The 25,898-nt window shown below is 43.1% G+C and overlaps 2 protein-coding genes across 2 annotated transcripts; one reads left to right on the top strand and one right to left on the bottom strand.

The window, feature by feature from the left end:
- Positions 1-390: 390 nt before the first annotated feature.
- On the bottom strand, positions 391-11,845 carry NDUFB5 (NADH:ubiquinone oxidoreductase subunit B5). Its single transcript, XM_024204009.3, has 6 exons — positions 11,678-11,845; positions 9,300-9,385; positions 7,995-8,061; positions 6,279-6,340; positions 3,317-3,423; positions 391-1,715 (listed from the first exon to the last, which is right to left on the bottom strand). Exons 1-6 carry the CDS (start codon positions 11,802-11,804, stop codon positions 1,595-1,597), a joined length of 570 nt encoding a protein of 189 aa, XP_024059777.1. The 5' UTR covers positions 11,805-11,845; the 3' UTR covers positions 391-1,594.
- Positions 11,846-11,950: 105 nt separating this feature from the next.
- MRPL47 (mitochondrial ribosomal protein L47) lies at positions 11,951-25,241 on the top strand. The gene is made up of 7 exons (XM_024204010.3): positions 11,951-12,064; positions 15,193-15,338; positions 15,992-16,052; positions 16,988-17,084; positions 18,097-18,227; positions 21,045-21,140; positions 24,681-25,241. The coding sequence occupies exons 1-7, from the start codon at positions 11,979-11,981 to the stop codon at positions 24,793-24,795; spliced, it is 732 nt and encodes a 243-aa protein (XP_024059778.2). The 5' UTR covers positions 11,951-11,978; the 3' UTR covers positions 24,796-25,241.
- Positions 25,242-25,898: the final 657 nt, after the last annotated feature.

Raw genomic sequence — 25,898 nt, 5'->3', positions numbered from 1 at the left:
GGAAAAATACTGCTGTCATGGAAAAAGACTAAAATGGGCAAGAAATGTGGCACTAGACAGATGGAGGTGGAAAGACTGAGTTGCCTCATGTGTCACAAGGCAAAAAAGCATCTGATATATAATGCAAATAATATGTAGCCTGTTAATACTCTACATTCTGTGGATTTGGGCAAGTCACCCAACTTCTACCTTAATTACACCATCTGTAAAACATGGATAATATGTAACCTCCCAGGATTAGTGAGAGGATTAGCTGGGTTTAAAAATCACTTTGACGACAAAAAGTATTAGTTGTGTGTTATACTCAGTTACCTGAAACTATAACCTTATCTACCCCAGATATTTTTCATTTTAAAGGTATCATTCTGTAGTAGGAGTTTCTTAAATATGAATGCATTTATTGAGCACCGACAGTGTCTTCAGCCCTGTATGGATGAAGACACTTCCTGCCCCAACAGAGCGTACAGTCTAGTTCAGATACATTACAGTAAAGAACATAACGAGGTTGCAGATTTTTTTAAACCTTGTTTAAAGAAAAAAAAAGGCCACACAGCATTGTTAAAAAGCATTGTGGAAGGAGTATCTTTCAGAGGAATTGGCTTTACAGGGAGGGAGTGTCTAACCTCAGAGGTTAGACACAAGTGGAAGAAAGATAAAAGAGACATTTAGAAAGACCATAGGTGATATGGAAATGGTTGGAGATAGGAGGAAATGAGAGCAGACTGTCATTGAGTTATGCAGAGCCTTAAAGACGATGGTGGGAGGTTTGAAACTGAGGAGGAAGGCAAGAAGCTAATTAAGAGATTCATAGAGGAGAGTAGCATGGCCTGAGTGGTGAGGAAGGAAAGTTATTCGTAGGGATGTAGAGGAAGCAGTGAAAGGCTATGGCCAGAGTTTGGATACGAAACAATGAGAGTGAAGATTATTATAACAAGGTTGTGAGCCTGACTGGCAGGGAAGATAGTAGAGTTGTCTATAGTGATAGAGATGGGGCTTTTGAATCTGAGATGTTCCAAAGAACTGAAGATTTAATAAAAAAAAAATCACTTAATTTACATTCTATGAAATATTTCACAATTAAAAAGTGCTTTGACTTATATTTCATTTATTACTATCCATAAAAAATAAAGTTATGATTTATTTTCCTCATACATTTAATTTAAAGTTAGGTATGGGAATATATAAGAGACAAATCAGATGGTTTGGTAATGGAATAGAGTCTTTCACCTCTCAGATACTTGTTCCAATCTAGCTCAGGTCAGCCTGGCTGTTTGATGGCCTGTGTGAAATGAGCTGGTGACCACTGTCCTCTGGGGGGGGGAAAATGTGTTACAAAACCAGTATCACCTACTGACACCCTTGGGAAACAGACAAACTATTAGCAACTGACATGAGAGCCATTCTCTCCATCTGTACACATTTTACAGCTGTACATGATTAGCAACAAGTTTGTCTATTTAAAAACTTACTAGAATCAACACTGAAAAATACTGAAATAGAAACTTTTATTTAAGTCAGCAAGTAACAACAGGATACACATTACATTATTCAGTCGTTATTTGTGGGTGCTCTTTTGGAACAGTGGACTAACTCCTTAATTGTCAGGAGATGCTTTAGCAGAATAATCAATAAGATTTTTATCAGGGGTCTCATAGTAATACCAGGGCCCATCTCCCCTCTCTCTCATTAGTCGACGTGCCTCCAATTCCTTCAGCCTGTAAGAAATGGAAAATGAAAGTCAAATTCAGCATGTAATTTATCATCTTCCATGGGCCACATTTAACACTGATATCAAAGGAGTCATACCCTCTTACATCAGCATTGCATTTGGTCCTATATATTCTACAATGTCTGTGGGAACAATACTACAAATATGAAGAATTATCCATGGTGTTAAATATTCCATCATTGTGTTTCATTATACACCTCTACCCCGATATAACACGGTCCTCCGGAGCCAAAAAATCTTACCACGCTATAGGTGAGACCGCGTTATATCGAACTTGCTTTGGCCCCCCTGCTCCTTATCCCCTGACCGCCCCCCTCCAGAGACCCCGTCCCTAATCACCCCCAGGACTCCACCCCCTACCCCAACGCCCCTGTCCCCTGACTGCCCCGACCCCTATCCACATCCCCTACCCCGACAAGCACTCGCTGGCAGCGGCGGGAAGCGGAGCAGCCCGGCCCCAGCCCGCTCCACTCCGCCAGCTCCCAGCCACGGCGCTCCGCTTCCGCCGCTGCCGGTGAGTGCAGGGAGATTGGGGAAAGGAAGCCCCCCGTACTCACCTGTGGCAGGAAGTGGAGTGATGCAGCCCCAGCCCGCTCCGCTTTCCTTGCCCCGGCCCCAGCTGTGTGGGGGTGGGAGTGGGGTGGGGTGGGGGGGTGTTGGGGAAAGGTCCAGCACTCACCGGCAGTGGGAAGCAGAGCAGTTGGTCCCCAGCCCGCTCCACTCCACCAGCTCCCAGCTGCAGCACTCCGCTTCCCGTCGCAAGTGAGTACGGGGGGGGTGTCCTTTCCCCAACCTCCCCGCACACACCGGCGGCAGGAAGCGGAGCACCCCAGCTGGGAGCTGACGCGCTGATCTGCAGGAGCGCTGCTTTACCGCATTGTATGCGAACCCATGTTATATCGGGTCGCGTTATATTGGGATAGAGGTGTATTTACTTGTTTTTTCAGTAAACTAGCTGAAGAAATAATAAAATAACAACAATAAAAAACCTGATGAGATTTCTAAACATAGACAGTAGTCTCCTTCATAATCATGAACTGAAAACTTTACCAGATACCTTCCAGTCAGAAATAACCAGGAAAGATGATGGTGGGAGGGGCTCCACCAAGAAAGTCTAGGGGCAACATTCCAAGAAGCTTAGCACCTCCTCTGTTAGTGCTCAATTTACCCAAGCAACAGCAGCATGACACTAACATGATACTGGACAATGTCACTGGTGCCCATGGTTTTCTGGGCAGCAGCAATGAACCAGACCAAATCTATAAGCATTAGCAGAGGCACAGGAGTTGTCTGTCCCTGACTCAGGAAGATAAAACTGCATTAGTTTACACTTGGTTTGTGTTTGAAGAGTTATTGTTACAATTATTTTTTTTTTTTAAACTAAAGTTACATTCTGTAGAAACTGATGGTTTAGAACCAATATTTGCCACAAAAAGCTTCTCACTCACCAAGGGCCAGGTGATTTTTTCAAGCCCTGATCAGATATCCAATTTAAGAGAAAAATTCTACTATTGTATTATAATTGAAATGGTTTAGTACAGTATATATTGGCTTTTAAAAGCTTCAGCAAACCCATCCTATCTTTACCTTAGGTCAGCTTTTTTAGCTTCAATATCAATTTTGGCCAACATTTTTTCATAATCCTTTTCAGGAGAATCAAGGAGGTAACGAGCAATCCACCTAGTTATAGGATGCTGGAAGAGATGAAAATAAGAATATTAGATTATTCATATAATTTCCACACAAGAACCCTCCACAAATAATAATGATACGGAAATTTGATCACATTAAATATTCTTTCTAGTACCATTTACCATGATAAAGTGCAATTAAAAATTATGTTAGGCTGCATACCCCTAATTCTGCAAACACTTATGTGCTTAACTTTACTATCATGAGTACCACTAATTTAAGCAGGATTACTCACAGTTACACAGTTTAGCACATGAGTAAATGTTTACAGGATCGGGGCCTATGAAAAAAGTTACCCATTTGCCATTTTTGACATTATCCAAGATAACACACAATAGAATAGGCGGTTGTGGAATTAAAAAAGACAATTACAATGGGGGAAAATCTGTGTTTGATATTTTAAGAACAAAGTAAGACAATTTCTGAAATAGAGTTAATCAAAAATTGCTACCATAATCTCCATAAAATGGACTCCAAACCTATTACTGTAAAGATTCAGTAATCTTTATGCTAAGTGCTGCTTGCACATGGAAGCTTTCATCTAATCTTTCAATCCCAGTGTAAACTGAACTAGTCAGATAGAGGTCTGTGTATTGCTATGTACAATCATTAGCCAGTTAAAAACAAAAATAAAAATATAGCTACATCAAAAAATCAGTGACAGTTGTAAAGTAACATCTCATGAGCCACCAGGGCTGTGATTCTCACCAAAATCTTTGTTTTTAGCTCTGAAAAGTTGTGAGAAATTGGACTTTGATTCACTGCTGACAAATACTATAAAATAGAGCTGTCAAGCGATTCAAAAAATTAATCATGATTAATCATGAGATTAAAAAAATTAATAGCGAATAACTGCAGTTTTAATCGCATTGTTAAACAATAATAGAATATCAGTTATTTAAATATTTTTGGGTGTTTTCTACATTTTCAAATATATTAATTTCAATTACAACACTGAACACAAATTGTACAGTGCTCACTTTTTTATTACAAATATTTGCACTATAAGATAAAGAAATAGTATTTCAATTCACGTCATACAAGTAACTGTAGTGCAATCTCTTTATCATGAAAGTTTAACTTACAAATGCAGAATTACAGGTATTATTATTTTACATAACTGCACTCAAAAATAAAACAATGTAAAACTTTAGAGCCTACAAGTCCACTCAGTCCTTGCTGTGGATAGGGAATGATTTTACCTCAGGATTTTAGCATTCAGTAGGGGAGTGAATTGTGCAGGAGGCTTTTTTTTCCTGGTGCTGCTGGGTTAGCCTTTATTATGTATACTATTTGGTGTGTGTCTCCTTTAGAGGAGTCTTGGCTTACTGAAGGGGTAAGATTTTTTTTAATCTCAGAAAGTCAGTTTTGTGGAGATGGGAGGGGTGTGAGTTGTGCAGGAGAAGGGTGAATTCTTGATGTTGCTCCTGTTGGGTTTTTGAGCTTGCCAGGCTTGCTCCCTGTCCAAAGAGGAAGAGAATTTCATCTTAGAAATCTGCAGTCAGTGTTGGAGGAGGATGGGTGAAGGGGGGGAGAAGCAATGACTTGTGCAGGAGGAGGTTCTGGGAGGACAGAGGGTGATGATGTGGGGGGGGAGGGGAAGCAAGCAGTGACTTATGCAGGAGGAGGGTGAGGGAGGTGACTTGTTGCTGCTTCTGGAAGGGTGGTTTCTGGTACTGGGCTCACCAGGCTCTCCTCCTTTTACTGAGCGAGGTGGGCTCTCTTCAGCTGAGTGAGCCCTTGTTTGCAAGGGAGGGTATATTTTACCTCAGGGACTCAGCATGCAGGAGAGGCTAGTACAGGGAGGCTGAGCTCAGCAGGCCCTGGTTCTTTATGGGGTACCCCCCAGAGTGAGAGGCCAGCTGGGAGCAATGGCGCAATGGGGAGCACTGGGGGGAGGGTGTCGGTCCCTGGAGCAAGGGGCTGGCTGGGGGCAATGGGGCACGGCATGGGGGAAAACGGGGGGAGAGGGGATCTGTCCCTGAAGCAAGGGGCCAGCTGGAGGCAATGGAGCACAGCGTGTGGGGAGGTTGGTCCCTGGAGTGAAGGGCTGGCTAGGGGAATTGGGGCACGGTGCGGGGAGGGGTGGGCCCATTTCTGGAGCAAGGGGCCAGCTCGGAGTAGTGGGGCATGGCAGGGTCAGGATACCTACCTCTCCACTGGAGCCGGGATGGGAGCCACTTCTCCTCCTCTCCTCTCCCTGCCCTCCAGAGGCGGATTGGCATTACTGTGCCTGACCGGACACTGTCAAGTCCCTCCACAGCTGATGCCTCCCTCCCCACCCAGAGGTATGTAATTAACGCCATTAAAAAAATTAATGGATTAATTTTGTTTTCAGTTAATCACAGGTATTAACTGTGATTGACAGCCCTAATATAAAAGTATGAATTTCCTGGTATTCATTGAAAGTCATTCAGATGGGATAAACAACGTAATTTTAAAAGTCTAGTATCTCAAGACCTGGAGCTCAGAGGAGTGTTCAAAAAAACAAAACAAAAAAACCCTTGATGGACTGGTGACCAGAAAAGAGATTTAGATCTTGACTTGCTCAGAGCGCTTTTGTTATTTACGGATTTTATGTTCACAACTTCATGTACAGTGCTCTTACTATTTACCCAGCTATGTACATTACAGGTCAGTTGCATCTGTTACTGTTAAAATACCATAAACAGGTCTAATAAAATAACATGTATTTAATTTGAAAACTGTACATTTGCATGAAGACCCAATCACATAAAGTAGCAGATATCCTCATGAATATATCCAACACATTTTAAATATTTTCCTCCCAAGATTGATGTCTGAGGAGGAGGAGTGTGCTGGAAATGCCATATCCCGTTCATCATTTTGTACTCACTTTGTAATACTCCCAATGCTCTGGAACATAACCTTCTGGAATCTCTGCAAGTTCAGCTTCACCTGCCAAGAGAAAACGGAGGGATGTTCAATACTATTGACATTTTAGAAACACCCTTTACTTTCCTCATACAAATAAAGACCAATTAAAAGAGCATTTCACACACAAAGTATTTAAAGAGACACCATCAATTTGATTCTATTCGGTTTCAAAAAAGGGAGCTGGAACAGCCTGGAAGTAGTTTCAGGTTCTATACCTGCTTCTGAGTCCTCCCGCCAATTCTGTTCTACAGTTACACGTGCCTATATTTTAACCTACACAACAAAAAGGGGAAATGACTGACTATACAGAGGAAAGAGTGAAACTGACTGTACCCAAAGTGCCATCACAAAGTAAACAAGCTAGAAAAAAAATTAAATACATTTTTCTCTGATCATTCAATTAATGCAATCTAAGGTTAATTACATTGTAGGTTAAAAAAAAGAGTCAGGAAGAATTTTGATTTTAAGTTGGCAATGTCCTGTTAAATGTATATTCTGTACACCTATCTTGGAATATGCACAAGGTATATGTTTAAATCCAGACAGAAAACATTATCCTCTTCATTATGTGGGCAGCTCTACTGTGCACATACATAAACATCACTGATGCAAATATGATTTGCACAAGAATATCAAATGGAGAATAGACACATGTATAACTCCTGATCAATTCTCTGAAGCGTCCCTGCATTTTATAAAACAGGATGAGAAGGAAGAGATGTTAGGTCAGCTACGGGATTCTCACCTTCAGTATATTTTTACACAACATGACTAAGACTATGTTCTAGTCACCAGTATTTTTAGTAAAAGTCATGGACAGGTCACGGGCAGTAAACAAAAATTCATGGCCTGTGACCTGTCCATGACTTGTACTACATACCTCTAACTAAAACTTGGGCTGGGGCGCCATGGGTGCTGCCTGGGGGGGCATGGCCCCAGGGAGCTTTGCGGGTGCTGGGGGGTGCCACGGGTGCTGGGGGGGGGGGCCGCCTGGGACCCCCGCCGGGGCGGGGTGGGGGGCCGCAGCACACAGCCCAGGACCCCGCTGGTGCTGGGGGATGTGGGGGGAGTTGGCAGGACTGGCAGGCTCCCTACCAGGCTCTGCGCGGCTCCCTTGAAGCGGCTGGCATGTCCCTGCAGTTCCTAGGCGGAAGGGCCAGGGGGCTCTGTGCGCTGTCCCTGCCTGCAGGCACCACCCCCGCAGCTCCCATTGGCTGCAGGTCCTAGCCAATGGGAGCTGCAGAGCCAGCGCTCTTGGTGGGGGCAGCGCACGGAGCCCCCCTGGCCTCCCCCTCGAGCTCCCCCAAGGTAAGCGCTGCCCCACACCCCAACACCCTGCCCCAGCCCTAGCCCTGAGCCCCCTCCCACACCCAAACTACTGCTGCTGGGGGGGGAGGGGGTGGCGGCCAGAGACTGCCCCAGCAGAGGCTGGTGCGGCTGGCCCAGGGGCTGCCAAAGCCAACCGCACCAGCTCCTGCAGAAGTCACCGAGGTCATGTAAAGTCACAGAATCCGTGACTTCCATGACAGACATGCAGCCTTAAATATGACCCATAGTTACCAAGCCAGCTTTAGAGGTAAGGGTCTGAAATATTATCAGACCTATTTCATTTTCTTTATCCACCTTTAACAATGTTCAACAATGTAGCTTAGTTAAACATCACAGAAGTGCTTACCAATGAAGATGTTGACATACATTATAAATAGTGCTAATGGTATCCCAGTCAATGAAATATAGAATCTCTGTTTAGCAGGGGGAGGGAAAAAGACACCAGATTAGTCTGACAGAAAAATATACCACTTCTTCTGCAAATCTCAGTTACTCTTACAATTATCTCTCCTGTATTAGAACACCAAAATCTGAACTTCCACAATATTTCTTCTGTATACCATCAAATATGGTTTATTATTGCAACTGGAATACTTAGTGTTTCCAGCTAAGGATCTCAAAGCATTTCAGAAAACAGTAAACATGCCTCAAAACCCAGGTGATACACGTATTAATCCCATTTTTACAACATAGCAAATTGAGGCACAGAGAAAATAAGTGACTTGACAAAGTTATAAAGTTGAATCAGTTTCAGAGTTGGGAATGCAACATATAAGTTCTCCATCCCAGTCTCTTGTTCTAACTACTAGGCAATACTGTTGCTATGTAAAACAATATTACTCAAAGCCTGGAGTTGATTAACTATCATTGAGTACTAAAACTACCTTTGACTGAACTTGAGTCAAAATGCAATTTTTAAAAAACCCATTGCAAGCTAAGAATTAATATTTTATATAAAATCTGTTAAAAAGATACAACAATGTCCAGTGATTGCAGGGCCCTCACTCCAAGGAGTCCCACCTGGCTGACTATTTTCCCCACATAATGGATCTGATCAGAAGCCCATCTTTTCACTGACTTGAACGGGCTTTGGATCAGGCCTACAGAGCCTAAATCTCTGGTGTGGGTGGGCTGGATGGAAGGAAGATACACTTATTATGGGGTAGTAATGGAGGGCTCCTGGACTTGGAGCCAAGTTTTACACGACTTAAACAGCCAACAGCTAAAACATTACTAAACCTGCAAAACAGATGACAATTAAAATTTAAAAAGACAATAGGCAAGGATTTAAAACAGCAACAATAAAAAAGTAGCAGTTAACTAAAAATAGCTTAAAAAGGAGAAACTGTTCATTTATATCACACACACAATTAAAAAAAAAGGTCACTAACATAATAGATGTCAATCACCACCCTGAGCACTTGGCTGGTATGACATATCCCTTTGCCCCATCTAACTTTGTCTTTATAAATGGCAAGTTCTTCAGGATAGGGAGTAGGAAATCTTGTTTGTGTAGCTAGTGCCTAATACACTCATTCCTATTGTTTACAATGCAATAGCATCCAAAATGAATTAACGCCTTAAACACAGTCCATCATTTACAAATTATTTAAGTTATACTAAGAGTTGCAACAACAAAAAATTAACTTACCAGTAACGCCAGAAATCGTTGATCATAGAAATCTGTTGGCTTGATGACAAACATTCTTTTTCCATGGCTTCCATGTCGTACTGGAGCTGCGAAATTAAACCAGGATATTATTATGTCCTTTTCCCATCTGCAGTGATTATGTACAGGAGAAACTCTGCGATGCGGGCAAAAAAAAAAGTAGTAAAACATTCAGTAACAGGTGGGTTACTGCAGAATGGTAAAGGTATTTGTTGTTTTGCCTAGGACAGCAGGACTCCTAGAGTTAACCCCAATTGTATGCTACAAAAGTGGTGGTATTTCAAGATAAAACTCTCTCTATGGAGCAAGTCATAGAGGAAAAATAGATGAGTTGAAGAAAATGTAATTTGCACAAGAATCCTCCATATAAAATTTCTACAGTTAGGTAAGTTCACACTCTAGCATGCTACTAGGTTTTGACTAGGGTGGCCAAAATTTTGACCCCAGGTCTATTGTGGAACAGGAGTGAAGGTGACATATTGGCTCCTAAGTGGACACTTGTGCATATGACTATAAGCTCTCACTTTTGCACTGCATTATGAACAGAAATGAAATCAACAGCTAGAAGCAATGACTGAGATACTGAAAAGGAAGTTTATATCTGGCTGTACTACACATTAAGCGTGGGGGCCTGCTGGACATTTAGGTTCCAATCTTGCAACTAGCTTAGCATGGGCAGATCTCTGCACCAGCAAAGAATCCCAGCGAGTTCAATGTGGCTCAGTTCAAGGACCTTCTCAAACGGTGCACATTATAAGACCATGGTAATGAGAAAATTCTCCATTTTCAAGTAAATATCTTTAGCAACAGAACATGCATGGGGGAAAAGTAGCAGCAGCATACAACACAACCAACTTGAATTCAAGATGTTCCAGAAGGCTACTAGCCAGCTGTTTCAAGAAAAAAAAACTTAACAGCTTTCAGCTCCCATCTACAGATCTCAAAGACCACCCTGTAACATAGGATCATATGATCTCCTTTTCACAAAGGGAAACCAAAAATGAGTATTTTGCCCAAGGTCACTGTGACCCTTTCTCAGGTGCCCAGGATTGTGTCACCTTGTTTCCCCCTCACAGAGGCAGGGAGTGTCTCTGACACTGCCAGCCCTTCAGCCACCCAACATCACTTCTCTGGGCTTAGACTAGCTCCTACTTTGCACTGCAGTCCTCTTTGAATCATCTCCTTGTAGTGTCCAGCCCTTGACCACCGGACACTCTCAGAAATACCAAGTTCACCATCCCCAAGAGGAGAGTGTATACACAAGTTTGATTTAACTGAAAGTCAGCTCCTATATAACATCTTAGCACTGAAATATATTTACAGTGAAAACAATAATCAGATTATTATCAAAGGCTAAGATTTAAGAGATAGAAAGTAAGGAAAATGGAAACAGAAAAGTTACATATAAAACAAAATCATAACACATGTTTTAGAGATTACACTTAATCTAACAGGCTACCCTCCTGTCTAAAACAGTCTATTCTCAACCAAAGCCTTCTTTCAGCATCTCCAACCAACAAGGCTGTGATCCCTCTTTCATAAATGCCAAAAGCACTGCCCTTTTGCTTCCTCGGTGAAGAATCAAGGGATGTCTTTTTGCCTTCCACTAATAGTCCCAAAGTTCACTGTCTTTGCACATGGCCAGGCTAAGCCTTATGGCTTGTTTTCTTTTCCTGTATGCACCTTTCCTATTGATTCCATATGTAAACAGAGCTTTCACTATATTGCTTTACAGTGCTTAATCTACATGCCCAACAGAGAGACCATGTGAATCCCAATCAACATCCTTTGTCTGACCCAAAACCTGTTTGTCAGAACTGCCTTGGACACAGACTTTAAAACATTTTCATTGCACATACATAACGTTTTATATAGTGTTTGCACCATACATTTTACCACAATATTAATGATCAGCATGATCCTGGCTTTCATGTAAAGCCTCACATGAAAGTCTTCATAGACAAATACTATGAAAGCAGTGCATTAGGTGCAGTGAGTTTATCAGGCCTGACAGGAGTTACTGTTACAGAACAGGGAACCCTTTGCCCGCTGGTACCAATGGGCCCCGGTCTCACAATCAATCACACAACGAGAGTGGCAGAATCAGGAATAAAACCCAAGTCCTCCAGACTACTCCCCGCCCCCCACAGGCCCCCCTAGATCGTCCACCAATGGAGACCCCACCTCCCTCTTCCTACAGTACCCCGTTCCCCAGAGGAAACCCAACTACCCAACCCCCCACCCCACCCCACCCACCGGCTCCGCAGAGACACCGATCCCCCGAGCCCCCACCTCGCTCCCCAAGGTCACCCCGCCTCAGAGGACACCGAGCTCCCCGGCCCCGCCCGGGGGCTCCATACCGATGATGCCAAAGGACACGACATTTCTGCCCAGCAAGGAGACACGTCCCCCGCCTGCCGCCCTGAACAGGACCTTGCGAGTCCCCAAAGCGGCCGCTGCCCGGAGCAGGAGGCTCATGGCGGCCATGTGTGAAACTGGCAAGGGGCGGGGCCGCTGGCCATTTACCCCCAACGAGATCGAAGCCGTGGCGCCACCATCTTGGAATCGGGCACGTTGTCCTGACCAGTAATTCTACCCGTAGTCCTCGCCTTCCGGTCTCCCAGCCGGAAGTGGCCGGTGGCGCAAGGCATTGTGGGGATCATGGCGGCTGCCCTTTGCCGGCGCTTCTTCAGCGCTGTGAGGGTCTCGGGAGTCTTACAGGCCCCGCCAGGCGCCTGCCTTTCCGGGTAGGGGCCCGCTGAGCGGGGTAACTGGTTCCCGTGGGGCGGGGGAGATGAGGTGACCTGGGAAGGGGGTGGGGAGTATGTGGTGACCCCCCCGGCCGTGGCTGGGGGGCTGCGTTGGGCGGGTGTCTCGGGCTCTTGAGTTGGGTTGGGTTGGGTTGGCCCGGCCCGTGCATTGTATGCTTTGGCCGGCTGAGGGAAAGGGGCCGTTGGCCGGCTGAGGGAAAGGGGCCGTTGGCCGGCTGAAGGGCCTGTTGGGCCAAAGTGTGTTCGTTCGAAATAGCACCGCTTTGTGGCAGGCCTGGGGCCATTCTGATGTAGCCTGCAGGGTATGGGGTTATTGCCCTTACATTGGGGTGAGCCCAGCATCCCAACTAGAATCCAGCTCCTAATGCCCCTGTCTCTAAAACCACTGTCAAAATAACAGCTAAATCTTAAGTCTGTATTTGTTTGCATAGAGCTTTAAAATTTTTATTAAAGCTAATGTTAAAAAACTGATCTAATACATAGGTTGAGAAAAGAGTGTCTGTCCATCTGGGTATAGTGCTTAGATTATTCACAAATACAAAGTTTGTTTTTAAAGTCATAATTTACATATAGTGCATAATCAGCAATAACCCAAATTTAGGTGAGTGAATTTAAGATTACAGTTTAGATATTTAGCATCCATGCATTTGAGTACGTTACTCATGAAAAAAGTTTTATATAGAGAGTTGGTGGCGGAAAGCAAAATATATTAATGAGTGAAGATTGTCCCTCAGTAATCCTGTTCAGGTCCTTATGGTGCCTATCCCCATAATATTTCAACATCTGGTTTATCAGCTATGTAATGAAGGAATAGTTTCACCCAGTGCTAATGAAATTCATTCTCCTCCTGGGGACATCAAGCGTGAAACTGCCATTGGGCAAAGTCCTCCACTTGAATAATAAGTTATACAGTCTTTAATATTCACACACAGCAAGCAAGACTATGTATGCATTCATTCTTTCAGATAATTTGTCCCTCTCTTTAGAAGGATGAAGTTCTGACTAAACCCAGATTGGTACTTAGTGAGATTCCACAGTGATTAATATTTGAGTAACATTCATCCGTTTCTCAAAACAATATATTGAAATTTCACATTTAGATTTTAGTACAGCTGGTTGTAATGGAATCGGAGTTATGCTACAGAAAACTGTGGAATATGTCTCAGCAGTACCTTGCCAAAAGGGATTACATTAATTTTTTGACCCGCATTTACTTCCATCCCACACAAAATAGGTGTTCTCTTTCTTATTGTAAGCTGACATCAGAAATAACAAATCTTGAAAATTGAGATTATATTAAAAAAATACAGGCTAAAGAAATTAATCCGTCAATATATGGGACTCCCTGATTTGCTGTTGATATCTGCCAATTTGGGGTTTTGCAGGCCAGTGCACATTTGGGCATGTAAATTAAAAGCTTGCATTTCAGGATAATGAAGTTTGTAACAAACATTTTCTCCATGCTAGTAGCCAGAGGCATTACTTTATTGTTCAGCCGATAAAATCAGAAAGGTCTGGTTTCTTTACCACAGTTGCTGCTGAGAGTGCCAACAAGAGTGCCAGCTGTGATGGAACTTGTTCAGTAGAACTAGACATATTACCAACTCATTTCACACAGGCCTCTCAATATCAATTTAGGGCATAATGAAATTTAGTCACTATGAGAAGGATAACTTGATAGTCTAAACCAGTGGTTCTCAAAGTTTTTTTTCCCCCACGGGCCACTTGAAAATTGCTGAAGGTCTTGGCGGACCACTTAATGATCTTTCCAAATGTTGTTTGTACCATTAGCTAACTATTGTAAAGCACTTTGGATCGAAGAGCTATATAAAAAAAACCCCTTAATAATAATTAACCTTTCTTTGTTCTACAAATAAAAGCACACAACTCATATTTTAATATCAGTAGTCTTACCTTTGTAATGTGATGGATGTGCCCTTTCTCCCCTGCCGCGGCAGCCCCTGGGCTGGAAAGGAGGGGGATCTCACACTCTCTCCCCCACCGTGGCAGCCCCTGAACTGGGGCTGAGAAGGAGGGGGGGGTCTCTCCCCCACTGCAGCAGCCCCCAAGCTGGGGCTGGGAAGGAGGGGGGGGGTCTCTCCCCTACCACAGAGCTGAGGCTGGGAAGGAGGGCCGTCTTTCCCCGACAGCCACAGCTCTGGAGCTGGGAAGAGTTGCCTCTTTCTCTGGCCACCGCAGCCCTGCACGTCACAAATTCCCCCCACCCCCTCTTCTCACCCCACTGTCCCCTCCCACCTACCCCCTATTCCCCCCAAGGCCACCATCTCACCTTACATGTGCGTCTTCTCCAGGGTCCATGCCTGCGCAGCTCCACTAATTAGGCGGGTGGCCCTTCATTCTCTTGTGTACGGCCACCCAGGCACGCACCTTAGAGGGAACTATCCACGAACCACCTGAAAGGAGCTCGCGGACCACAATTTGAGAACCTCTGGTCTAACATTAGGTTTGCAGTAGCTATAGTCCCTTGAAAAATAGGTTCTTGACAGAGTTTGAAGTAGTTAGTTATTTCCAAATAATATTAGAGTTTTCCACAGGTGATACGTTAAAGACAGAAGCTCAATGTGGATGTTAAAGGTCCTTTGGCATTTTTTGTAATAATGGCGTCTTCCTGCACATAATATTAGTGTTATGAAATGCAGTACTTGTTTCTGCATGTCATTCTTGTTTTTCATAAATGCTGTTTTTACCTGTTATTTATTATTTTTTTCATAGTAGTGCCTAGAAGTCTCAACCATGATCAGGGCCTCTTTATGCTCAGCACTACTCAAACGCATAATAAGAGACAATTTCTTGCTCAGGAAGCTTATAAACAAATGAGAACAAGACACACAAAGATTGAGAGGGGAAATGAAAATAGAGATGATGTGTCTGACATTGATAGAGCCAAGAATTGAACCCATGTCTTTCGACTTTCTCTCCAGTGGACTCTGCAACCTCCAATGTTGGAGAATCTGCAAATAGAAAACTTGTTACAATCAAAATAGGAAGGTGTCCATGAAAATGGAAAGGAGGGTAAAGTTCATATTTAGCAGATTCCTTTTTTCCCCCTAATCAAATATATATTTTTCTTACCTTTGTTGCAGATTAACCTTGAACCTGCTCCATAAGAACAGTACTAAAGTAGAGCCCCTCTATCAGTGTAAGTTTCTCCATACTACTTTGTCACGGAAAGGACTGGAGGAGTTTTTTGATGACCCAAAAAACTGGGGAGAAATTGTAGTTAAATCTGGTGAGTTATTTTTAACCTTTTGGATTTGGTGTCTTTGATATACTTCTGCTGTTAAAAATATGCAAATTAATATGCAGGATTTTAGAGGGTATTTAGTGGCAATATGTCATGTCACTTCTTGTATATTCATTTGCTTTTCTATTTTAATCCTGTGTTAATACAAGTGGAACATTTATCATGCATAGCAGAGGCAAAATGTCTAAACCCTATAGCCCAGCATATAGTCTTTAGCCATATTGTCACGTGACGAGAGATCACAGAAAGGGTTGCACTTCTAACATTGAACAAGGAACTTTAGGGATAATACTGTTTTCCTTATTCTAATAAAGTGTGTGTGTGTGTGTGTCTCTCTCTCTCTCTCTCTGTCTGTCTGTGCTTCTGCCTACAACTTTCCCTAGCTCTGAACTCCCCCTACAACTATTAGGGAATAGTACACAGTTTCTTTCACATTTGAACATGGTCTTGTTTTCTAAGCAGGGTTGGGACTGGTCAGTATTTCAATGTCATCTACAAGGAAAAACCTTCAAAAATTGGTGATTGTAATTTGACATTCTTTCCAGGGAATCAACATGGTGTGCAGGTGGAAATATTTTTCCAGAAAATGGATCGTTTTTAGATGAAATCACTGTTTTTTGTTGCTGTTGTTTTTACAGGGGATGAGTGGCATGCAAAACACCTAAGAAACAAGAGTAATGAAGATTTGCACAAACTTTGGTAAGTGTTTTAGTACAGTGTTTCCTATCCTTTTGGGGCACTTGTGCCAGTTTTCATATGAAAGACATGGCTGTATTAGTCAGTGAACTCAATCTCCCACTCAGTTGCGCACACTCTAACCTGTACTGGGACTCTAATTCTCAGGGCCAGCTCCAGGCACCAGCTTGCCAAGCAGGTGCTTGGGGCGGCCACTCCGGAGAGGGGCGGCACCTCCAACTATTCGGCGGCAATTCGGCGGACGGTCCCTCACTCCCGCTTGGAGCGAAGGACCTCCCGCCGAATTGCCGCCGCAGATTGCGATCGCTGCTTTTTTTTTGCGCCTCTTGGGGCGGCAAAAACCCTGGAGCCGGCGCTGCTAATTCTGGTCACAGTATGTACAGTGTATTGCAGGTAGAAGTGGTGAATTGGGCTCCAGTGCAGAAGAGTCCAACTTGGCCCATCAGTTAAGGATGTTCTTTAAAAGGTTTATATAAAAATGTGTGGTCTCATGGACAGGGGATGGGACTAGGGGTTAAGACACATGGGGGTCTAATTCCCGCCTTTGCCACTGACTATGTGAGCTTGGGATAAATGACTTTAGTCCTGTGTCCCTCAGTTTCTCCAACTGTAAAACAGGAAATAATGGTGTTTACCCATCCTTTGTAAAGTGCTGTGAAATCACAGAGGAAAAAGCCCTGTTAAAAGTAAATCAGATTGTTAGAATTGCAAGATCTTTAAAAATACAACTTAAGTAGCATAGGCAAGGAATTAAAAAAACAACAACAACAAAAAACAGCTTTTTTAACTTGACATTGGGAGCCCAGAGTACCAGACACAAAATCGTGTAATCCCAGAGGTTGAGAATCACTATTTAAGTGAATAATTTATAAGCATGTTACTACTAAAACTTAAATCTAATTTCTGACCTTATTGTACAATTACGTTCTTTGATTCAGGTATGTCCTACTGAAAGAGAAAAACATGCTTTTAACTCTAGAGCAAGAAGCAAAGCGACAAAGTTTACCTATGCCAAGTCCGGAACGATTAGAAAAGGTAACTTTTTCATATAAGCTAAAAACATCACTGCAGGTAAACTTTGTGTGTGAAAGATGCAATGTTTGCAAACCTTTAAAAGACAGTTCCCAGAATTATGTTCCTGATTCATTTTGCTTAGGGTAGCAATGTAAAAGTTAACTTGTTCCAAAGCCTTTCTCACTTCCTATACTTCCTAATTGTCAAGGTGGTTAAGCACTGGAATAAATTGCCTAGGGAGGTTGTGGAATCTCCATCATTGAAGATTTTTAAGAGCAGGTTAGACAAACACCTGTCAAGGATGGTCTAGATAATACTTAGCCCTGCCATGAGTGCAGGGGACTGGCCTAGATGACCTCTCGAGGTCCCTTCCACTTCTATGATTCTATGTTAAATCAAATTCATATTAAATCACCTCTTTCATTCCACTGAAACTGATTTCACAGTCATTTCTGGTATCTTTTCCTGGCCCAAGTTGCAGCCCGCCCATATTCTTATCCTTGAACTTTCTGCTGCCTTCAACTCCTTTGTTCTCTATCTTCCCTGGTCTTCTACGGACCTGTGACCTCTTGGTTCTTTTCCCATTTCTCTGACCCTCTTTCAGTGTCTCCTTCTCTAACATTTGCCGTCAGTTTTCTGACCTTGTTTGCCTACTCATTTCTGTCCCTACTTTAACTTTGCAGACTTCATCTACTCACACGTGAATCATGGTAACAAAGTTTCTAGCTGGAAAAGTGTTGAGAAGCTTCTGGTCAAATGTTATAGTTTGACCATTGCTGCTCTCTGATCATCTAATAGGAACTGAGACCCCAAGTTGCCAACCAGCATGACAAACCACTCCCATGAACTGTCAGAAATGCAGATAAAATCTGCATATTTCCAGTTGTTTTCCACAACCTACCAGCATCAACTCACTGTCTGACTTGAGCCTTAGCCAGCTGGCACCTTAACTAAAAGATCCTCAGTTTAACCACAGATCAATAGCCGGCATTGTGGCTTCAGTGTCATGTTGAAATGGTTATTCTGTTTTCAGGTGGAAAAGTCTATGGGAAGAATAGACTTAGTTATTAAAGAAAGAGAAGTTGCTCTGCGGCTGTTACAAACAGGCCACGAAAACCCGCGACCTGGCGAATGGAGAAATGACTTCTTAGGACGCACCTACTGGTATGGGAAAGAGGATTACTGTTCTATATGTGCAGAGCTGTAGGCGGTATCAGTACTATCAAAACCAGAAACATCTTACAGAAAAAGAGTCAGATAACATGTCTATTGTGGAAAAAACATCTTTTTAACCTTATCAAGAGCAAGATATATCTACCATCTAGAAGAGAAAAGCAGTATTTATTAAACAACATTAATACCTTTGGGGATGTTTCATCACTGGCAACTTTGCTAAGCAGTTAGCTGGGCTGGGGTGGTGGTAACCACTCTCTAGCAATTCCATGGATAAATCACCAGATAAACAGCAAACAGAACTTGTTCCCATTTAGATTCAAAGTTTTACAGTATTGGGGGGCCTGGTTACAACATGGTAGTCCCCTGATGTGGTTGAAATATGGTTTAGTCTTGCTGTGCCGATGAGTCCACAGTGTTTCCAAGTTGTGCTATAGACTTGGACTTTTCTCAGCTGTATTGCAAGACCACTGTATTGAGTAGGGTTGCCAATTTTGTATTATTTAAAAACCGGACACTCCAGCAGGAGTGTTGGAACCTCCCCTCCCCTGAGGCTCTGCCCCTCATTCACTCCTCTTCCCCCCCCCCCCCATCGTCGCTTGCTTCCCTGCTCCGCCTCCCCCCTCCTGCCGGGGTCAGGAGGGACTTTCTTGCAGAGCCAGGGCTGGGAGCTGCAGCCGCCTGACACAGGTAGGAAGCAGCCCTGGATGATTAGGACGCCTCCCACACCCTTAGTAACCAGAAAGTGTACGGTCCCCTTTTTAGTGTTCAGAGGCAACTATGTAACCTGGTCTTCCAAAAATTATAGGACTTACAGCAGGGATCGGCAACCTTTGGCACACGGCCTGTCAGGAAAAGCTTCGGTCCGCGCCACTTCCTGCAGCCCCCATTGGCCTGAAACAGTGAACTGCGTCCAGTGGGAGCTGCGATCAGCCGAACCCGCACAAACTGGCCCAGCCCGCCAGGGGCTTTCCCCGACGGGGTGCATGCCAAAGGTTGCCGATCCCTGACTTACAGTGTAGATGGGACTACATGTAGATGGATTTAGGATCTCCTATCATCGTTGACAGGTATTTTAAATTGTTGTTTGTAATCTCTGTAAATTAAAGTTGACTATATCCAATAAACTCCAGTAAACTTAGATTCAGGGTAAAATCCTGGCCCTATTGAAGTCAATGGCAAAACTCCCACTAACTTTAATAGGGCCAGAATTTTACCTTCAGTGTAATAGCATTTTGAGGAACAGTTTCTGTATTCTGCACTGGAGTGACAGGAGTGTGGAGGAGATGGAGAAAGAAAGGGAAGCTCACGTGGAGACAATACAGCAGTGAATATTGAATCTTGGACTCATTTATCATTTCTATTGCTGTTTGGTAGAGTACTGAGTACATTAATCATTGTGCTTACGCTTGTATTGTACTAGGTATATGGAGCAAAATTCTCTTCCACTTGTATAAGGTGAATTGTATCTGATGCATCCCTGTGCAACATTGGTATTTAAAAAAAAAAAAGTTTAGTTGTGTTATTTAGCCCTTTTGCTCCTGCTGCAGCTTTCTTTTAAAGTGCCTGGACGCCATACTCAAATTGATTTATCTAAAATTGCAAACAGACATGCTATGGAATTTTTGTGTTGTTTTTTTTTTTTTTTTTTTGAAAGATAACACTTTGAAACTTGAATACTGATTCTTTGCATTTATACAGTGCCTTCCATTCAGTGGGCTCAAGGCATACATAGAAGTAAATAAATGTTATCCACGTTTTACAGAGGTGAAAACGGAGTCAGAGAGGCTTAAGTGACTTGTCCAAGGTCAACCAACAAGCTGGGAAGAGAACCCCAATTACCAGTCCTGTGGTCTACTGACTAGACCAGCAGTTCTCAACTGGGGGTGTGCAGCCCCCTGGGGGGCCACCAGCCAGTTTCAGGGGGTCCGCGAGCCCCAGCATCCCATGGGGTAAAAAGGCTGGGTGGAGAAGGAGGAGGGTACGGAGGGGTGTTGCCCCCCCACCCCTCAAACTGCAGTGCCTTAACCAGAGTGGGGCAGCCCCGCGGACATCTCCACCCACCCACCCCCTCCACATACGCCCCCAAGGCCCGCCTCCTGCCAGGTCGGGAGCCACAACCAGGCAGTGCAGTGTGCAAGGCAGCTGCTCCTCAGCTCCCAGCCCCCTTTGACTACTCGCACAGTCTGTAAGAACTGCCCGGGCAGGGGGGCCTGGCTACGGGGCCGGCAGAGCCCTCAGGGAGCAACGACTTCAGTGGGGAGGCCTTCCCAGGTACATAGCTTCTTGCTACTCCTTTCCCTGCACCCTGAGATATCCCCCCTCCCTACACCCTGAGCAGTTTTCAAACTTTTTGAGCTGATACCCCCCCCCTTTCTTTGAGTTATAATTTTTGGTTGCACACCCCTCCCCGGCAACCCAGATAGCTGGGTGGCGTGCTGACGTGAGTCAGGGGGTGGAGGTGGTGCTCCCTCCCCGGGCCCTGCCATACAGAGCTGACTCTCTAAAATGGAAGTCAAACTGTGCTTATGGAGGGCCACCCGGCACCTCATGGGGCAGGAGCCTGGTGCCCCGAGCTCCCCCACGCCCAGCGGCTGAAGTCCAGAACCTTGAGACACCTCCCACCGCTGTGGAGTTTTTCTAGCATGTTGGGGGGGGGCCTCAGAGAAAAAGGTTGAGAACTCCTGGACTAGACCACAGTACCTGCCCACTTGAACAAAAAAGAGCAACTTAGTTACAGTCCATTAACTGAGATGCAACAGTCTAAATGCTGGACAATACTGTAACCAATTTGTATGTCATTGACAGGTACAATTCCAAAGAGTGGCCAATACCTTGGTACCTAAACAAAAAATACAACAGGAGGAAATTCTTCTACTTGCCACGTGTGGAACATTTCATCAGGTAATTTGAAATGGAAAGGAAAATTCTCTGACCCTGTTTGTTGTGTACTAGTCTAGCGCTTCCCACCTTGTAGAGGACAGTCTTACTGCTTTCTCTAGCTTGTGGATTGTTTTTTTCCTTTACAGGATAGAGAAGAGGTGACACTGAACAAAAACTGTTTGACCCTGATCCTGCAAGCACTTAGGCACGTGCTTAACTTTAGGCATGTGAGTAGTCCCCTTGAAACCAATGGGGTTACTTATCTGTTTAAAGCTAAGCACACCAGTAAGAGGTCCCAGTTCTGTGAACAAAGTCACTAAGTCACATTTCTAGTATATAATTGGTTCTGGGTACAGCTGAATAACTGTTGACGATGACATGGTGTCTTATGCTGTATCCCAGCTTCTTTGAAGTTGTCACCACTTATCTTCTGGGTCTGACTTTGCTTACAGAAATTCTGGCTGGTAATATTTTACAGAGCACTTTTAATCCCAAAGGACTTTACCAATAATATGAATGAATCCCTTCCAGGGTTGGTGTGTAGCACACTGTGTGAAGGTAAAATCTGAGCCCTGTATACCAGGCCAAATCCTTATTCTTTTGAGAGTGCCCTGGCTCTCTAACATACACAGAGCAAAGATAAGACCAATTTCAAAGACCGCCCACATAGCATACTGCATGGAACTCGAGCTTACTTCTCTTGGAAAGATGAAGGAATGAGTCACCCTGCCTGCATTCTAATGTATAGTTCCATGCACTGTTAGAATTCCAAAGATGATGATTTGCACAAAGCACCTGCCCTACATTTGATGCTATGCATATTAATTATGATAAAATGCTTAGGAGCATTCCTCTTGTCTCCTAATAAACTTCAGTCTGGCCATAGTTTGTATAATCAAAACCCATAATCTGATCACTTCGAAATTTTGTGCAGCTTCTTTCATACAAACTAAGTTGTATGGTATTTTGGTTGATTTCAGTGGCACCCTTCCCATCTCAGCCATACCCTACTGACCCAGAATCGTATATAATATTCTGAATGTTATCTTATTTATTATGATCTGCCTAACAGTTCCTCAACACCAGCTGCTTAATTATGCTCAGCATCTCTGGTAAAATCCTGAGATCATTTGCCATTTTACTGCTGCCAGATATTATGCAGATGGTTCTGATGCATAATCACGCCTATGTCTCACACTCATCTGTAATTAGTATTGTTTGCATGTAGATTACAAAATGTTTTTTCCTTGTTATACTTCTGCAGATTGAGCTGCATGGGCTATTTAGCCATTTATAAGCCTCATCTATCAGTCATTCTGAATTACAGCTTGCTCTACTCCTTTCTGGTCCAATTTTCAGTCAAATTTATCCACCTGCAAAATTGTTCTGTACTCCAAAGTTATTTTATGTGCAAAGCAACCAAGGTATTTTCTCCTATTAACACCCCCCCCACACACACAGACACACACACACACCACACTTGTTACCTGTAGGATTCAAAGTGGAGGAAAAAACTGTGCTACTGTACCTATAACCTGAATATTTCTGCTAAAAGCAGTGAAAGTTAATACTGTTAGTGCTCTCACTAACGTAACCAGTAGCCTCTTTCTGACCATGTATTATAAGGGCTTGAATTCATCCTATTTTTCTGCTCCTTTTGCCACTGTCACCCACCCCCTCCTCCTCACTTGTCTCCTCTATGCTTTGATGACTCCTTGCTTGACTAGTTCTTCAGCATCTCCCTTGGTGGCTTCATCTCCTCTCCCTTTCATTCTTACATTACTCCAGAGTTCCATTCTTGGTCCCTTCTCTTCTCACTCAACCTTATGCTATCTCCATCCCAACTGCTGCCCCTCTAGTCAAACTTGCAACTGTCTGACAAACGCAGGATGGCAAAGACTGAACTTCCTCTGCACCTGAGCTATGGCCTCATTTCTTTCTCATGGTCAATTCTGTGGTCCTTCCCATGCACCAGCCTATCAACCTCGGTGTCACTGGACTTCTAACTCTTTTGCATTCAGGCTATTGCTAAATCCTTTCACTTCCTATACAGAATTCTGTCTTGACGAACCTATCCATTGTCCATACCTTGATAATCCTCCTGTCTGGACTACTCTAGCTGCCTCTTCTCTGGCCTTTCCTAGTATCCATCTAAACATCCTCCAGTCTAGTCACTAGAAAAGATCTCCCATTGCATACTACCACAAAGCAACTTAACCCAGTTCCTGCTTACTACTTTGACCTGGGACTATCTCTCTACTGGCAACCTCTGTTTTCCTAAAACTTTTAACTCCTTTCACTGTTGCTACTTCATCTTGAACTGTTAATCTGTTGTATTTACAGTATCAAGTGCTTGTTTGAAATAAACCAGTTATGTCCATTGTTTCATTATTAAACACCGTGTAGGGAATGTACTCCAGTTGACCAAATTTACTAACTTTCTCCCACAAATCCATGCTGGCACTTCTCCTTAATTTTGCATTGAAAAGCATGTTTGGAGAGGTCCCAGTGCATGACAGCAGAGACCTGGTGGTTTGGATGTGTCTCTAATTTTCTGCTAGAGGACAAGAGTCAAAGGAGCAGTAAAGAATTATTGGTACAATTCTAAAATTCACATGTAGGAATCCATCATGCATCTTGTTGCCCCTCTAGAGTCTTCCACTCAAGACCTGTTTACACTGGAAAACTGTGTTGTCAGCAATAGCCCCCTGTACTCCTGTTAAATTGCTCATCTGCTAGTGAAGATGGGACAAAACTGTCTTGAGCACTGTTACAGAAATCATGGTTAAGAGATGAGTTCTGCACTAGTGTTAAACTGTTCTATTTCCGCTAGCAGTTCAGGGGCACCAGATACTGAAAACCATTGTCAGCAACTGGTATGTTTCCTGGTTCAGAGGGGTGATTAACTGGAGAAACATCTTCTCTACAGCTTCTGTAAACTAAAAACAACTTCAGCTATTTCCCCCTAGGAGCCTATTTTCTCCTTTTATTTTTCATTGCTGCCCTCTTAATTTGTTCACTTCAGACATATGCCAGGCATCTTGTAACTTGTTACTGTAAAGCATTTGAGGATACAATTTGCATGAAATATACTTCTCCTGTTGGAGCTATGGCAGAACTGCCCTTTCCCTGTGAATAGCAGGGGAAAAGCATGAATAAAAGCCGTGTGTTCATAAAACTTGGAGCAGTGGGGAACTGGCGTAGTGCATTATTGCTAATATAAAGTAGGTGCCCTTTCTCCTCTTTAGTTCCAGCTTCTACCCATCATAGCAACTGTTATCAGTATTAGGTGGGCCCAGGTCCTGAAGCCAGCACAAGCCTCTGATAAATTCATGATGTTGATTGCTGAACTTGAGTCTCCAAGGTTAAGTGAACTATTGTTAATAGTTTAACTGGCTAAGCTGGGTTCTAATTGCCCAGTTTGAAAGTTATGAAAGTCTTAGAAAATTCAATAAAGTGAGTCAAAAAATCTTTAAAATGTAGGCATAAGTGATATGACTTGGAGAACGTGTTGGGCTATAATGAAATTTAACAATTAATGCTTATTTTTCTTCATTACAGACTCAGAATAGAACAACACTTGAAAAAACAAGCAAGGATGAAAAGCTTAGAAAAAAAGAAACAGCTCCTTTTACAAAAGAAATTCCCTCACCTTGCTGCACAATCACAGAATTAATATCAAGCTGGAAGCGTGATGCAAGTTATAGTTTTATTGCAGTAGTCTTAAGATGCTACATGTGACTGGCATGTAGTGTGAACATATTTTCAGTGGGCAGCAGATAAAGAACAGGGCTGCCTGTGAGGGTTTTTTGTTCTTTGATCTTTCTTTTTCCCTGCCCAAATAAAGCTCCTCAACCCTAAAAATAAAATTCATATCTGGGTTGAGAGATCTTCAGAGCAAAACAATGAAAATTTGTACTGAGTCATTTAACTGATTGATAAAATATTACTTTTCCAGAAACCAGGTGCTGAAAATTAATGTTTTAATATTACATGTCATTTACTATAAAGCTGAATTGTATATGCTTAACGGTAAAAAAGCATCTGCAAGACAGAGATTGCAATCAAGGCAGTTGTAGACATGTGTCTGCTTTAGCTTTTAATAAAGAGGTCTTCTCTCCCTTTTTTTTCACTTAACACTTAGCGTAGCACATTATACAAGCTATAGCAGCTGTCCAATGCACTGGACTGCTCTATTTAAGTACAACAAAATAACAAATGCATTAGGCAGCAAATTACACCAGCAAACTGACCGCCTAGTTGTAAAATCAAGTAGGTAAGGGAAAGGAATAGAAACTTCAAGAGCAACATCTCTACAGAAAGCAATGGTAAATTAGATAGGGCACATCTCAGTCAAATTAATTTTAAATCGGGCTTGATAGCTGTGTCCAGGTTTTCTTAGTAAGAAGGGAGTAGCTTGAAGATAGCACAGGCTAAATTCCTGTTATCTTTGGTAGATTCAGTGGAAATGTTCACATTTTCTAACATAGCCCTATACTTATTTTTGTAAGTCACTGGCTCTTTGCTTTATCACATTAGAGCCTGCAGCTTAATTATGCTCCTGGCAGGGGAAAGCTTTCAAATATTCTTCAGAAATAAATATTTGCATTATTAGTAGCACAACACTTGACACCTAAGTAACAAGTTAAGGACAACTTTGCTATTTGCAATTAAAGTTTAGGTAGTTTCATGTATGATGTATACTAAGATGTACATAGCAGCACCCAGCTCTTCCCTATTAATAAAGATATTTGTTAGCTGTCAATTGATAATTAATTG

Source organism: Terrapene carolina, unplaced genomic scaffold (assembly GCF_002925995.2).
Source record: "Terrapene carolina triunguis isolate 2854851 unplaced genomic scaffold, T_m_triunguis-2.0 Scaffold88, whole genome shotgun sequence".
NCBI classification, from domain to species: domain Eukaryota; kingdom Metazoa; phylum Chordata; order Testudines; family Emydidae; genus Terrapene; species Terrapene triunguis.
Note: the sequence above shows the minus strand (reverse complement) of the source record. Positions and strands in the feature narration are given on the sequence as shown.

What these genes read in the sequence shown, in the direction of transcription:
- NDUFB5 (XM_024204009.3), bottom strand. Translation starts at nt 11,804, where the DNA reads ATGGCCGCCATGAGCCTCCTGCTCCGGGCAGCGGCCGCTTTGGGGACT. An exon ending in CGTGTCCTTTGGCATCATCG is followed by an intron (nt 9,386 to 11,677) that starts GTATGGAGCCCC and finishes TTAATTTCGCAG; the next exon opens with CTCCAGTACGACATGGAAGC. An exon ending in AGCATTGGGAGTATTACAAA is followed by an intron (nt 3,424 to 6,278) that starts GTGAGTACAAAA and finishes CATCTCTTCCAG; the next exon opens with CATCCTATAACTAGGTGGAT.
- MRPL47 (XM_024204010.3), top strand. Translation starts at nt 11,979, where the DNA reads ATGGCGGCTGCCCTTTGCCGGCGCTTCTTCAGCGCTGTGAGGGTCTCG. An exon ending in TTCTTAGGACGCACCTACTG is followed by an intron (nt 18,228 to 21,044) that starts GTATGGGAAAGA and finishes TGTCATTGACAG; the next exon opens with GTACAATTCCAAAGAGTGGC. An exon ending in CGTGTGGAACATTTCATCAG is followed by an intron (nt 21,141 to 24,680) that starts GTAATTTGAAAT and finishes TCTTCATTACAG; the next exon opens with ACTCAGAATAGAACAACACT.